The sequence below is a fragment of the Mus musculus genome, chromosome 18 (genome assembly GCF_000001635.26).
Source record: "Mus musculus strain C57BL/6J chromosome 18, GRCm38.p6 C57BL/6J".
Lineage (NCBI taxonomy): Eukaryota > Metazoa > Chordata > Mammalia > Rodentia > Muridae > Mus > Mus musculus.
Genome location: NC_000084.6, coordinates 57,526,206 through 57,541,516, shown reverse-complemented (window position 1 = coordinate 57,541,516; position 15,311 = coordinate 57,526,206). Strand labels below are relative to the sequence as shown.

At 41.6% G+C, this 15,311-nt stretch overlaps 1 protein-coding gene and 1 long non-coding RNA gene across 7 annotated transcripts in view; one reads left to right on the top strand and one right to left on the bottom strand.

Moving 5' to 3' along the window:
* Ccdc192 (coiled-coil domain containing 192) overlaps positions 1 to 7,775 on the bottom strand; it is a 197,326-nt gene extending 189,551 nt beyond the window's left edge. For 4 of the 6 annotated variants that reach the window (XM_017318003.2, XM_030250625.1, XM_030250624.1 and 1 more), the window contains exons 1-2: positions 7,549 to 7,775; positions 3,433 to 3,484 (exon numbers count right to left, since the gene is read on the bottom strand). In XM_017318003.2, the coding sequence (XP_017173492.1) occupies positions 3,433 to 3,484; positions 7,549 to 7,664 (168 nt within the window). In that variant the 5' untranslated portion in view covers positions 7,665 to 7,775. The remainder of the gene's footprint in view (positions 1 to 3,432; positions 3,485 to 7,548) is intronic. The other 2 variants (NM_001311063.1, NM_029290.1) reach the window with 2 other exon arrangements.
* 1700066O22Rik (RIKEN cDNA 1700066O22 gene) overlaps positions 7,765 to 15,311 on the top strand; it is a 29,331-nt gene continuing 21,784 nt past the window's right edge. The window contains exon 1 of the long non-coding RNA NR_015541.3: positions 7,765 to 8,091. This is a non-coding gene — a long non-coding RNA (RIKEN cDNA 1700066O22 gene). The remainder of the gene's footprint in view (positions 8,092 to 15,311) is intronic.

The following is a 15,311-nucleotide window of genomic DNA, read 5'->3' as shown; positions in this document are numbered from 1 at the left end:
TATCTTCTCTTTCCCTCTTCACTTCATAAAATGTGGCTGCATTTAGCTAACTTCTGGCCATCTTGTAGGCCCAGCCATGGAAATTAATGCCCCCCCCAGAGAACTTTTGTATCTTTGGCAAGAAACTAATGATTCTTTAATGAAGCTGTCACACTGAGAAGTGTGACATCACAGCTGGGAAGTGAATAGCTTTGGGAATAAATTTAGCGTGCCTAACCCATAGCCATATTCTCGCCTTTGCGTGTGTCTTCCTTTGCAATCAGGGACATCAGTATTCCCCCCCCCCCACACACACACACATTGACTCAGGGAGAGCAATCCTGATCATTTTCAGGCCAATCTTCTGTACAATAGAATGTTTATCTCTTGAACAGCTTTAAATGAGATGATACACACTGGTGTTTTCTTCCAGAGGATGGTAAAAACAAAGCAAAGACAATAGTTCAAGTAATTTCTTGATTCTCCAGTAATAGTATGAGAAAAGTGGGGGGCCTCCGGTTCCTCTTGAAGTGTCTCTAGCTCTCAGCAGATTGTCCTATAATGTCCCTACCAAATGTGAGCAGCTTTAACTTTGTCACTCAGAGCGGGAAGCTCCTCAACCCCCCTCAGTCACAGCTTCTTCACGGTTAAGATCAAAGAGAAGAAAATTGTCAACATAGCGGTCGTGCTTTTTGGACCACCCTATTGCTGCTGTAAGGATCTGAAGGGACACATCCTGCTTTCTCCCTGTTCCACAGCCTATAAGTTTTACTTCAAATGAGACCAACAGAGAGTCCTTTAGATGTCTGAAATTTGGTTACAGATTCATCAAGACGAATAAAGTCAATACCTTTAATAACTCATAGCTTTCCAAGTGGGACAGACAGGTAGACTGTGTGCCAATATGCCCACATGGCCAAGAGGTCCTCACACAATCGAAACAGACTCCACCCTTCATATCCCCCGTTTTCTCTGCCCAAACTAAAACTAATGATTTAAGAGAGACGTCTGAATGCCACCTGGGATTTGGTGCCTCATGGGACATAGAGCTCTGAGGTTTTCTGCATTAGAATTTCCATGACTTAACAGGACTGTGTGGAAGGGGGCAGCATGAGTATACACCATGACCTCTGAGGTCTCTGAGCCTGACTTCCTCCAGCTAACTGGAATTCTCTGGGGATGTAAAAACACAGGAAGAGAAACGAAGCTCCTCCAAGCCCCAGACATCCAAACCATGTCAACTGTAAACCGGAAAGGTCTGGATTATTAACTCTGGGAAGCTAATTGAAAGCCCCAGGCAGAATCCTAATATGGTCAGTGTCCTTGTCAGTGGATGCCACCAAAAAGATACTGATGGATAGACACACTTAGAAGAAAGGGACATTGGGACCATGAAGTGTCCCATTTCCCAGACTTAGAGGTTGCCGTCAAATAGAAAGGTAATGGGAGAATCATTTTAGGGCATGTATTCATAAATAGCTTCATTAAATAAAATAAAAATTCATTATTAGTTTTTTTTCTACCTAACTCCCTCTCCCCCAAAAAGCAATATAGATAGGCTACATATTTTTTTAACTTCAACCATTTAATAAGTTGAATTGGGTTTCTACTTAACATTTTTTTCCTAGCAAAAATCTTCCATCTGAAAACAGTTCATGGATTTGCAAGTTATGGTCAGTATGTCTAGGACTAGAACTATGCTAAAGAATAGAGGTATGTTAATTATGTTATCAAAATATACATTTATTGTTATTTTATGTATATGACTGCTTAGTCTATATCTGTGAACCATGTATATTCCTGGTGTCCATGAAGACAAGAAAAGGGCATCAAATCCTCTGGGACTGGAGTTACTGATGATTATAAGCTAACATGTGGGAGCTGGGAATGGAAATTGGGTCGTCTCTGAGAGTAGCAAATGCTCTTTACCACGAAGCCGTCTCTCCAGCCAGAGAGGTTAGCATTTTATGAACTAAGTTACTTAGTTCTTAGTGCAAAGGTGATATCCTGGGTATACAGCTTTCAAGCAAATGGTCTATTCGAATCCATGATGCCACCGAGAGACCAGAAACTGGGCAAATGCTGAGAAAACAAATGGTCAGAAGAGCCTCCTGATGCTCACAGGAGCACACTGAGAACAGCCTTCTGATGAACACAGAGTTGTCAGTGCAGTAGCATCCTCTTGTGTTTCTAGGTCCCGCCCAAGGTGCTTTCAGATCCTGACCATGTCACCTGAAGTTGATGACTCAAGCCACATCATCATCAGTTGTGTGGGTGAAAAGTGAGGCTCACAGAGATTAGAGGAATCACCTGCAACCACATAGCTTAAAGATTGTGTACAGGCTCTGTGCTGTGAATTCTAGTTTTATAATCATTTCCACTATACCACCCTCTCTAACTGAGATCTCAGATAGTTTAAGAAAACAACTTTGGGTCAAAAAAGTCCCAAAAGTGAACCAAGGCAGGCTGAGGGAAACTTAAAAAAAAATTTTATTAGCATTTACATTTCAAATGCTATCCCCAAAGTCTCCTATACCCTCCCCCCCACACCCTGCTCCCCTACCCACCCACTCCCACTTCTTGGCCCAGGCGTTCCCCTGTACTGGGGCATATAAAGTTTGCTAGACCAAGGGGCATCTCTTCCCAATGATGGCCAACTAAGCCATCTTCTACTACATATGCAGCTAGAGACACGAGCTCTGGGGATACTGGTTAGTTCATATTGTTGTTCCACCTATAGGGTTGCAGACCCCTTCAGCTCATGTAGGAGCTAGAGAAAGTCCCCGAGGCTGAGGGAAACTTAAGGACAATGTTTAGGCTTAGGATAAAAAATAGTCACTCTACCCTCCAACTCCGAGCCTCGCCTGGCTCAATGGCCACCTAGATCTCTTCACATGCCATAGAGACACAATGAGCTTAGGGAAGGAGGACTTTCAGTGGTCCCAGTACAAAACAGAACTATGAGAGACCTCAGACGCCAGAATCAGTTATTTCAATTACCTTGAAAGACCCAAACTGGATGTGTCTGGAATAGACTGTGTTTTAAACCCAAGCTTATTTAACCAAGCCAAATAATGTGCTCTGTTGGATTTATATCATGTCTCAACTCCAGAACTTCTGTGTCTATAAACAAATGAAATAGTCCAGGGAGTCTAGCTATCCTAGGGCCACAAAGAACAATGTGACATCCATGACGGGTTAAAATGGGGAAGGCTACACACTATATCACTCTTATCTGACATCTTTCCCCCTCCCCTTCCCCCCAAACACCCCTTCCCTTCCCTTCCCTTCACTATCCTACCTAGGAAAGAATGATCCACCATTTGTTTAAAAATATTCGATAATAGGATGTGAAAACTAAACCTTATCAAGAAAACCTCAATATTAAGTTAAATTGCATTGTTTGGGGAATTTTTCCTACAGAAAACAAATCAGGTAAAGTTTATTTCTTACCGATGTTCTGTTTTGTGACTGAATATATGACTGATAACTTCCAAGCATCGACCTGGATGGCATGGGGAAAAGAAAGAAGAGTTTAGAACTACAGAATTTTAGTTTAGGCAACTACACACACAGTACACGCAGACACAGACACACACAGACTCACATTCGTACATACAGAGAGGGAGAGATCTCACATTGAATAGGTCTTTGCACTGAAGTTGTGTGTGTGTGTGTGTGTGTGTGTGTGTGTGAGAGAGAGAGAGAAAGAGAGAGAGAAAGAGAGAGAGAGAGAGAGAGAGAGAGAGAGAGAGAGAGAGAGAGAGAGAGAATTTCCCATAAATGTTCTGGACACTTCACTAGGAAGTAAGTTTAGCAGAGCACAAACTCTGGGTGGAAGATGAAGCAGCCTTTTAAGGCTGTCTTGAGAATAAGCAGACTGAACAGCAGTACAATGTGTTCTGAAATCCTGCAAAATCTCCTCTTTCAACTCAAAAAAAGAAAAGGGAAGGAGGCACATCCCGTCTGTAAAACAGCAGGCAGGGCGGTCACCCCTCCCTCCCTCTCTTCTGTTCCCTCCTCTCATTTCCTCTCTTTTCCCCAGTCCAATCCCAGGCTTACAGATACGTCATTTGTTTCAGCTTGAGCCTCCTTGGCTCTTCTAGTTTCTGCTTGATTCCTCTTACACACTTTGTGACAAAAACTACTTTCTCCATGGCCCCAATTCCATTCCTCTTCGTCTTTTGCTAAAGCCATTCCTTTTTTCAGGCTTTCCCTAGTACCACTCCATAGGAACGTGAGGCATGGCCAGGGCTTCCCTCATCGCTGTTTGCACTGGTCCTGTGACAATTCACCTTAACAGCTTTTGACAGGATCTGTCACTTCTTCATTCTGGAAATATCTTTTTCACCTGGCTCCCAAAGCAGCCCTAACCCTGGGGACTACACATGAGTCCATCTGACTTATTTTTCTTTTTCTTCCCATCTCTGTTCCAATGCCATCTTGTCCACGGACCTGCCATCTGCATCTGACTTATAATCAAAACTCACATCTCACAGCTCCTGAGGTTTCCCTGCTGCTGTCAATATTTTCTGGTGTTCTCTAGAGTTCACTAATTTATTATACTTATATCTCATAGCAACTGGCCAGGTACATTCCTTGAATGTATAGGACACCTCTCCCTTGACTTTGTTACTCTATCTGCAGCAACTTCTATGAGTGTTCAAGTATTGGAAATCGACTTTAAGGCCTTGTACATGCTAACCAATGGATAAGCCCATGGAGTGGCCTTCCAGTTCCAATATTTACCACCCTGAAGACTGGAAGGCTGGTTAACATTGAAAGAACCAATGAGTAGATGAGGGTTTTAGTGAACTTCATAGTTAGCACATTCAATCGCAGAGTTCAACTGGCGAGCCTTGCTTTAAAGCCCTCAACCGACTCAACTTCTAGCCTAAGAAATAGATTTATTTTTCATTTTAACATTTATGTGAATGTTTACTGCTTACTTTTCTAACTTCTCAAAGATATTAGAACCACTTTTAAAAGGCTCACAAAGCAATCAGCGGTTCATGGGTGAAATTAATCCAATTTTCACTTAAAGAAGGCGACATGAGTTGTAAGAAATGTAATTGCTCTCCTTGAATCATATGCACACTAGTAAAATTTGGTATTCAGGTGCTTCCTTTTATAGACAGGTCCTCTTTCTCACAGAATGCAAAGTAGCTTCCTGGTTATAATTGTTGGGAAAAATCAACATGTAGCATTGAATGACTTTAATGATCTAACTTTTCATCTCCGATCAGAGTGCCTCACAGAGCTGACATGCTCGTGATCTATGTCATGTAATGATTTCAGAGTATGTGCCTCAGTCATTTCTTCTTAATAAAATCCTTGAGTTCTCTTATCTTGCTGAAGGTTTGTCATTTCTTTATACCACACTCAATGTTACTTCTTCCAGAAACATCTTGGACCCTGTGTTTCACAAGTAGCTAGGCACCTCTCTTATAGCCCTCATTATGTTTAAGTGTATACATAATTGTGTATCTGTGTTTTTAAATTTCTCAGTGACACCATTATAGGGAACAAATGCTATACCTTATTTATATAATAGCATGTTCAATTTCTGTGATCATAACCTACCCAACTGGCTTACTTAGATAGGCCATGCATGGACAACAAAACCTGCCCAATTTTAATAAAACGCAGGACAAAACTACTGACTTCAAAACAAGAGATTCTTGGCCACCTGACAGTAACATTTAAAGGTCACGAGTCATGGCCCCAGAGTAACTATAGCAACTCAGCATACACATTGGAGACATGTATAATAATTAAACAAAGCTCTAGAATGCCTATTTATTAGCCTTGAAATAAAGCAAGGAGGAATTAACAAATATATTTCTGAGCCTGCTTTTGTCACAATGTTTTCTTGGTTTAGGATTCATGGAAAAACTGAAAAGCTTCATTAAACATCTGTGGCATGTGGAGTGCGGTGATATCACATGACCACATGAGGCTGGAAGAGGTTTATCTTCTCTCAATGCCTTACTGGAGCATAAATATTTCTTTCTACTTAATAACGTTTGACTGCTAAGCTTTCTCCCTACGCCTTTTACTTTTTGGCTGTGTGAATATATGATTTCAACACAACTGGTTTGGCAGCAGCACTGCTGGTAAGTACCCTGTTCTTATAGGAGAGAGGGCTCCTGGGAAGATGCTTGCTTTGGTCCTTGAATTTGTAGCATTCCAGAGTCTAACTCTCCTTTGTTTAGAGAAATTAGAATCAAGTTCCCATATGGTTTGTGAAAGTGAAAAGGTTTTGTCTTAAGGGCATGGGAAGAGGGGAAAGGAAAATGACAAGCTTAATTAGGAGACTAGTTCATACCTGCTCAGAAGAGGAAATGCTACTCTGAACTCATCAAGAACAGCAGGAAGGTACCCCTTGCTGTTACTAAAGAAGCCCTGGTTGGTACCTGCATCTCATAGTTGGCTCTGTGTATCAGAACAAGAGCTCACAGTACACTTGACAATGAGAACTGTGTCCTGCCTTGCCCTGGGCATCACTGTTGCTTCACACTGGGCTATTCATGTCACAGTTGATAATCAGAGAACATTTTGCCTCCATTTGGGACACTATGTTCACCTTTTTAATTGCCTGCATGCCCAACTATCAATCCACTAGGTGATTTTGTAAAACAAATAAAGAGAAAATGGATGTTTGCCGAGTTTCATTGTTTCAAAATAGAAAAAAAATGAGGTTTTGCATATTCTGAGGTTCACAGATTACAAACAGAAACAAGCGTTTTACATAAAAATGTAAGAGATAAATGAGTTTTCTGTACTAGCCATGGACCTCTGATCCAATGTCAAAAGCAAAGCTCACATATTCGCTAAAATGTAGACATAGTTTAAAGCCAGTCGAGGTAGAAACCAGGGCTATATGCAACTATCCCACACAGGAAATTGCCCTCCAGGTGACAACTTCTTCTACAAAAGGGGCACAATTATCTCACTCAAGATCAGAAAGGAAGCTCTAAATGGAAGAAGCTATTTCCATATTTGAAAGGGAAAATGTGTATTGAGCCCAGAAAATGTGTATTGAGCCCACATGCAAATTTTCCAGTGATTGACTGCAGATCGATGATAGAGGTCATCTCTATGCCCACTCCTGTGGTCAGGGCTGGTTGGCATTGTTTACTTGGAGAACAAGTTTAGGAGGCATGTCCCAGTATTATGTGTCCTGCACATCATGGGAGGACAATGGGGACAGTGTCACTGTTTTTCTGTGGCTCTGAAAAGAGCAGGCTGGCTGGTTCAACACCCCTATTCCCACACTATTAAAGCACTTAGGATGGGCGAGTGTATAATTCTGAGAAATGTAAATGAAGAACATTTTTACTCATTTGACAAACACTTGTTGAGCTCTATCGCATGTCAGGCCTTGCCCTGTGATCTGGGATGACACAATCATCCATAGAAAAAGGTCACTTACCAGGAAAGAAAAAAGTCTCTTTGATGTTTTCTCCAAGACTTTAAAGAAAGGTTATCTCTGAAGTATGAAGTGAAGGTTGCTTTATCCAGAAATTTCCATGGATTAATTTTGGACAGAAGGAGCTAGGAACTCACCTGCATCTCGCTGAGGTCTCAATATCTGGGATTACAACTTTCTTGCTGTGACATCCTCCCATCTTGGCAGGCCCATTGAGATCCTCTGTCCATGGACAGACACCGACTAACCTCATTCCTTAGGGTTTTGGAATCCCTGGCACTGCTCTGCTGTCCATTGTTGCTAGGCAACTACAATGACAGTTAACTGCCCAAAGCTAAAAAAGAATCCGTTACAGAGCCACAGGCTTCCCTCAAAACATCTCACAAGTCAGATGCAGGCATGAGGACAGATGGAGAAACATCACAGAGCCGTCATTTCTGGAAATTGACTCAACACGTAAGAGGAGCACTGGATGAATGCTTAGAGCAGATATCTAAAACCCAGGTCTAATGCCAAGGAGGCGGTTGTCCCCCTGCTGTCTGGCAGAGGATCACACTCAGAAACAGATTGGTTTATGCTATGCTCATCTGCTGTCCCTGTGTCTTCACAGAGGGGATCTAAGCTGACAGAGCTGGGATTCAGAGCTATGCCTTCCAGCTCCCTAACACAGGCTTGAGCAGGTAATACATCTGATGATGTCTGGTTCCTGTCACAACATATCTGTAATCCTTCCTTGTTCTTCCTTGTCACTTTCTCCCAGACAGTTGTACCTTTCCATGGAGCTGCAGGCAGCCCCCACTTCTGGCTTCCATAGGATTAGACATAAGGGCCCTGTGGTGTACAGATAAGAAACAGACCTGAGTTCTTCATTCCTGTGTTCTGAACTCAAACTACTTGCACAGCTCATACCAAAATAAACTAGTTAGGATGAAAATAATTTTTTTAACACTATGAACAAAATTAATACAAATTGAGCACTTGGCAGGCCAGGTAGAGAAGCCAACACTAGCTGTGTGTGTGTGTTCACGACTACAGTTGGCATTATAACTGGTTCACAGTCTTTGGGAGGTCAGAAATACATCACCTTACTCCATATTTGGGCTTTCTTATTTTCAAAGGCACCACTTGAACTGTTTTGGTCTCTTCCAGGTCTAACATCCTGCTGTTCCTGTATCCCACTTCATTAAAACCCACATAGTGGTTTCCATGGGCTGAGGCTCACATGTAGATGATGGTTCGTAACATTTTATGAAAGGAAGGTCAACCCAGAAATGGTTAGCACGAGGCATTGTGAGCACAAACTATTTATAATGTTTATTAATCTTATTGTATGTCTTACTTATAAAAAGGAAAGGCAGGAAGATATGGCTGGCACAAAACAGATGTTTGTAAGTCCCTGACAAGAAACCTGACTTCTCTATCCTCACTGGTGATGCCTTAAAAAGAATGCTGTATAGTACTATGAAGGCCTTCACAAGATGACTAACAAATGTCCAAGTTCCCTGAAGAAGACATTTATTCACAAAATTCTTGACTAACCAGGCTAATGAAGTTAAGCATAGCACTCTGTCATAATTAAGTTAAAAATCACATAAACAACTCTATCTTTAAAGTTGGAATTGCATTTTAAGGAAACCCACATTTTCTCTGAATCTAAAGGAAAAGCCATCTTATAACAAATGCCTGATGTCATCATTAATACTATCCAAAGCTAAAAACAATGTAAGCTCAGGATGGCTGCTATAGACTACAACACACCATTTAAAATCTTACCTCTTAGCCTATCAAATACTTTTTTTTTCTTGTGTTTTTTTTTTCAATACTTATTTTGTGTTGAAGGAGGGGAATTTACACATACCATGGTGTAGAGGACAACATGCAGGGCTCAGTTCTCTCCTTCTACCGCTGTGAATCCCAGGGATCAATCTCAGGTTGTCAGAGTTGACAGCAAGCACCTTTACCCACTGAACCATCTTGCTGGTTCCCAAATATGAATCTTTTCTGACAATCAGAAGACACATATGGACACATATGTGCTTGTGCTTATACACATATGTACACGTATGTGCTTATACTGCTGCTAGGTAGTTAAATGAGTTGGTTTTAACAGGGCCAGAAAAGGCAGGAGGAAAGGAAGATAGCAATGAGAAAAGAGCAAGGCAGAACAAGAATAAATTATAATGAGGTGACGTGACATGGCTATGATAGAGTGTATTGTACTATGTCTTACAATAGGAATATTATAGTAGAGGTCTTTGGGGTCTGCTACACTCATGTGTTCATTCTCTTTCATTGGTTCACTAATTACTTGCCAACTCTTTACTTTATAGCACAGTGTGCTATACTTGGTGATAGTGTGAACAAAATCAATCCCACCCCAGATTTTATGGAGCTGGGAACTGTCAAGTGGCAACAATTGGCTTACTGTAACATGAATAAATAAAGTGGGTTGGAGATACCAAAACTGTTGCTCTATCTCTGCAGGGGTACAAGTAAGTAACTAAGAAATCAAGCTGAAGTCATTCAAAGTATACCCTTATGGAGGTCCAATCCTGCAGAGGAAAAAAAAAATGGTCCCATTTCTAGAGAGTTCGAGAGACATTCTGTGTGTTCTCAGTGTGGTACACATTGAGACTAGACTGGAGGCTGTGTCCAGATCAATGTGTTTACATTTGGGTAGAAGAAGAGGAGACCGGAGAGTTGATGGAGAAACCAGAGTAACCGTCTAGGAACAGGCCCAGATCAGTGCCAGCACAATGGGGACATGGCCCACTGACTGAAACGCTTGCTGTCTGTCCCTGTAAGAGCTGACTCCCTTGTTGTGCTGTTTGGTCCTCCTCCCCACCATGCTGATTATTTGGTAAGGTGGGTCTAATTACCTCCAGGCTCCCATCTGTTTTCGTAGAGAGCAATGTTTATCTATGTGAGTAGAGACTTTTCTCTTACCCATTTTGGTCCTAAACTTTCCCTGGGAAACACAACCATAAACACAAGAGCGTTTATTATGAGTGAGGATGTAAACTTTTCCTTTATGGTTTGTTTGTGTTCATTCTCCCATCTTCCAGGTCCTCGCTGAAGCCAGCATTGGTTGTCAGGGTCTCCTAGCAGTAATGTTTCCCTCATGCTAGATGATTGACATTTACAGGGTCAGTAAGTTCAGATAGTCAGTCTCCATGGCCTAAGTAAAGGAAAAGCAAGCAACATTACCAAACCCACATTCATCTGAGCCTTGCTGTTCATCACAGGACCCAAGGAGAGAATCTGAAGCCTCGAAACATTAGACTTACAATAGTTCTTTTTCACCTTGAAAATACTGAGGTTCTGAGTGGGACTGACAAGCATGGATCTGTGGATTTAGTAGTTTAGACACTCTTGAAAGTCCCTACTTTACTTGGTACAGGCAAGCACACACAGGATCACGGTAGAGAGAAACATGTATTAGAAAGAACATAGAAGAATATGAGAAGAATAGAAACAGGAGGCGACATGAACGGGATGGAACATGAAGGATGGGAGTCATGAAACACTTGCAGGGAAGACTGTTCCAGCCGGTCCTGACGTCAGAGGAGTGCACATGCAAGGCTCTCTTGACCTCACATCTCCCCTGTGCTCTTCTAACAAAAATAAAAGAAATTCAAAGAGCTCTCTAGAAGAGGAGTGCCCTCTTAACATTTCTCATGCTCCACAGAGTCCTCTAACATGCCCTCTGTCACGTCATCACCAGCTTCCATCCTGCCAGCTCCCTAAACAGCGGCATTCTGACCCAGGAGGCAGGACTGAGCTTGGTCATGTGCACTCCTAACCCTCATTAGCCTTCTGTTGATTCCTTGAGCCCAGTATCCCATCAGTCCCTCCTCACATGCCCCCTCACTAGATTTGGGTTTGACTACTTGCAGACAGTATATTCTAATGCAAGCCTTACTGTTTCTCATATACATCAATTTTCTTTCCCCATACACAGACTTGAGACCTGTCTGCCTCAGCCTCATGGTGTGCACAACACTGGCCAGGAAATGAGTCCTCGAACTTCATACATAGCACAACCTCTAGTCACTCTTTTGTTTTTATTTATCACTTTTTACCCTTAAAATCTCTACTGTATTGGTAACGGCATATCTTTTTTTCCCCTGTCATCCACTTATCTTCTTCTTATGCTTTCCAAGTCAAAGTGAAACGCTCACTCATTTAAGAAACTTATTTTTATCAGCAGGTCCATCATGGTGCCTGATGTTAGAGATAAGGAGTGAATCAAAGCATACATGGTCAGAGCGGCATGGAAGAGTGATGGGGGAAAGAAAGACATGCATTGTGTAATATTGCTCATAGGCAAAACCTTGATTTAACATATAGATAGAGGTAGAGGTAATGTAGGGGTGATAGAGGTGGAGACAGAGACAGAGATAGAAATAGAGATGGAGTTGAATATATATATGGTAAGATAGAGATGGTGAGATAGATATGGATATAGAGGTAGAGGTAATGGAGGTAGAGGTGGACATGGAGAAATAGAGATGATGGAGAAGGAGACGATGACAAACAAGCAGAAGAAGACTTTTTGAGGAAGACAAGAGATTGGTAGGCGATGAGAGAAGGGACAAGGCCATGACCAAAGTACAATCATATATGAAGAAAACTCATGACACACATGCATGAAACCCATTATTTTTCATTCAAACTAAAAAGAAACATAAATTATTTTTTTAAAGGGAGCACTAGAGAGCTGGGCCAGTCAATGAAAGCGCTTGCAACAATTCATGTGTACCTACATTTGGATCCCCAGAACCCAAGTAAAGAGTTGAAGAATGCCTGAAATCCCAGTACTAAGGAGGCAGAGACAATGGATCTATGGAGATTGCTGGTCAGCCTGACTAGACAAACTGATAATCTCCAGGTTCCATGAAAGAGCATCTCAAAACAATAAGGTGGATGGTGATTGGCCATAAAAAATATATGCATACAAGAAATACTGAATAGACTTATATGCATGCATATTAAACAATAGTAATAACTAGGAAAAGGGGGCCATGAATTTGAGAAGGAAGTGGAAGAGAGAAGGAACATAGGGATGGAGGGAAGGAGGAGGATGTAAATATAATACTTATACCTGAAATTATTTTTTAAAAAAACCCATAGAATTAGAAACCAAGGTGGACACAATAGAAGGAGATACCTGGTACTATGAAAAATACACTATGGTGGTCCTTTGCTAATAAAAAAGTGGCCTAGATGGGTTTAGGCTTATCTTAGGGTTTGTATTCCTGCACAAAACATCATGACCAAGAAGCAAGTTGGGGAGGAAAGGGTTTATTCGACTTACACCTCCACATTGCTGTTCATCAGCAAAGGAAGTCAGGACAGGAACTCACGCAGGGCAGGAACTTGGAGGCAGGAACTGATGCAGAGGCCATGGAGGGTGCTGCTTACTGGATTGCTTCCCCTGGCTTGCTCAGCTTGCTTTCTTATAGAACCAGGACCACCAGCCCAGGGATGGCACCACCCACAATGGGTCCTCCCACCCTTGGTCACTAATTGAGAAAATGCCTTACAGCTGGATCTCATGGAGGCATTTCCTCAAGGGAGGCTCCTTTCTCTGTGATAACTCCAGCTTGTGTCAAGTTGACACACAAAACCAGCTTAAGGCTTAAGTATAAGGCTTAAGATGACCAGGATGCCGCGTTACGTATCCTGCTCCCGCACTGACATGTAACCACGGGCTTTTCCACCCATACCCCAGTTCCTAAATAATGACCTAGAGGCTTATTATTTATAGATAAATGACTAGGACATAGATAGATTTGTTCTCTGAGTAGCCCTAAGCTTATATTAACTTGTTTATACTATTCTAGATCTGCCACATGGCTAGTTACCTCTCCTCAGTTTCATTTGTCTGACTTCCTTCCAGTCCAGGCGGGGATCTCAGTTCACCGCTCCCTGCCAGATGTCCCACCTTCTAATCCTGCCTCAGCTCATTGGCCATTCCATCGGATTTTTATTGACAGATGATGCTTCCGTACAGTACACATGAGATTATCCTACACTGATGCTTGTCTGTTTGGGTCTTTTGATTGCTCTTTATTCAAACCAAAAGTTTATCTCAGAATGGCAATGTGTCATGTGACTAAGTGCATAGGTCAAAAAGGGCAGGGCATTCAAAAAAGATTGTACTTCCCTGAATGGCTAGGCAATGACAAAGAGAGGGGAAGGACTTATGATTCTTGGTGCCATTTTGACTCTAATGGGCCACTATGTCTATGCTTGCGCCCAACCTTAAAGACTAAAATAATTACCTTGCTTTGACACTCTGAGTCTTTAGAACTCATTATTAGAAAGTAGGGGGTCTCTGTTTCCCCAAAATATTAGCCTCTGGCATGCTCACACATGCACAAATGCACATAGGCACACACATACACATCCATGCACATGCACAAATGCATGCATGCACACAGGAATATACATACATACAACCAGGAACACAACACACACACATGCACACACACACACTTGCTGAGACTTCCCTCCGGCTTATATTTGCTGCTACCACTTTAAATCTTCTTGTCCTTCCCGTGCTACTTCTGACTCTGTAGAAACATTTTCCCCTAATTATGTCTTTAGTAAGTGTCTCAGAGATTCATTAGCTGCAAAATTAAATACAATTTTTCCAGATACTGCATTTTCGTGTCTTTGATAATTTTCATAGACTTTAAGTAGAGAATCTAGGGTCAAGCAAATAAAAACCGTCTAATTGACAGTCGGGAAACCTAAGAAGCCTCAGAAAGTCATCTTGACGCCTAGAGTTTCCTCATGGCTTACAGCTAGATGGACAAAGATGCTGTAATGGACTTTGTCCAGTGCAAAGCACTTTAGTTCATGAGTAACAGAAAAGGCAACTCATGGAATTCCTCACAAGAGAATTCACTTACTCACATAGGTAGCAGGCTGGGAGTTTTAAAATGCTTAGGTTTTCTTCCCAGCCACAATAATGTTCTTAGCAAGCAGCATTGTTCTATATTGCTGTTCTGGGAAGAACAAAGTTGTCTTCTTCAGATGTGCGTTCCTTTGGGCCTACCCAAGGTACCCAGCTAGTTTTAGCAGTAGCTAGAGCTACACAGGATTTGGTATAGTCCAAGATGGAGAAAGAGGATTGCCTCCCACAAGCTTAGAACTGAAGTCTTATATTGTGTTTTAATTTGGCAATCCAAACTAGCTAGAACCCCATCACTGGGGAAATGTACATTGTTGCCAACCTGAAATATATGCCCACCCCTCACTAATCATTGCATGAGGTGGGAGAAGGTGGAGAGCCATGGAACCCAGCTTTAGAATCATTATTAGGACAGATCTCACTCAACAGCTATAGCTAACACACAGTGGGGAAGGCTGAAATACATTGAGGAAGATCTAACCACCGACCAGCTAAAGATAACATTTTCACAGATCTATATATAATTTATGTTGTTTTCTTAGTTCCTTATATAATCATGGAAGTAAAGATGAGCATATAATATAATAGAGTATTTCTGCATATATATTCTTTACTTTGCTCCAATACTTTAAGAAGCAAATACCTAACAAAATGCCTTCAAGCGCTTCCTAGGTGACATTAGGTCCATTCCATGTGGTCTGCACAGAGACTCAAATATTTTCCAAAGTACTCAGTTTTAAAGGCCTTACTGTCTGGGCTAATGATAAATGTAATAAAGAAAAATGTGCTAGTTTAGCATAAATGACACATCTTTTAGCTCATCTCATGCTATTAAAAGATGAACATTTAATACAACCATTTCTACCAAACTAGGCAGTATTATTCAAAAGACAGTCTTTTATACCCACTCCAACAGTGGCTCTAAAAAGGATAAAGCCATTGCCTTTCCTCGAGAGCTCAGGAATACAGGCAGTTTGC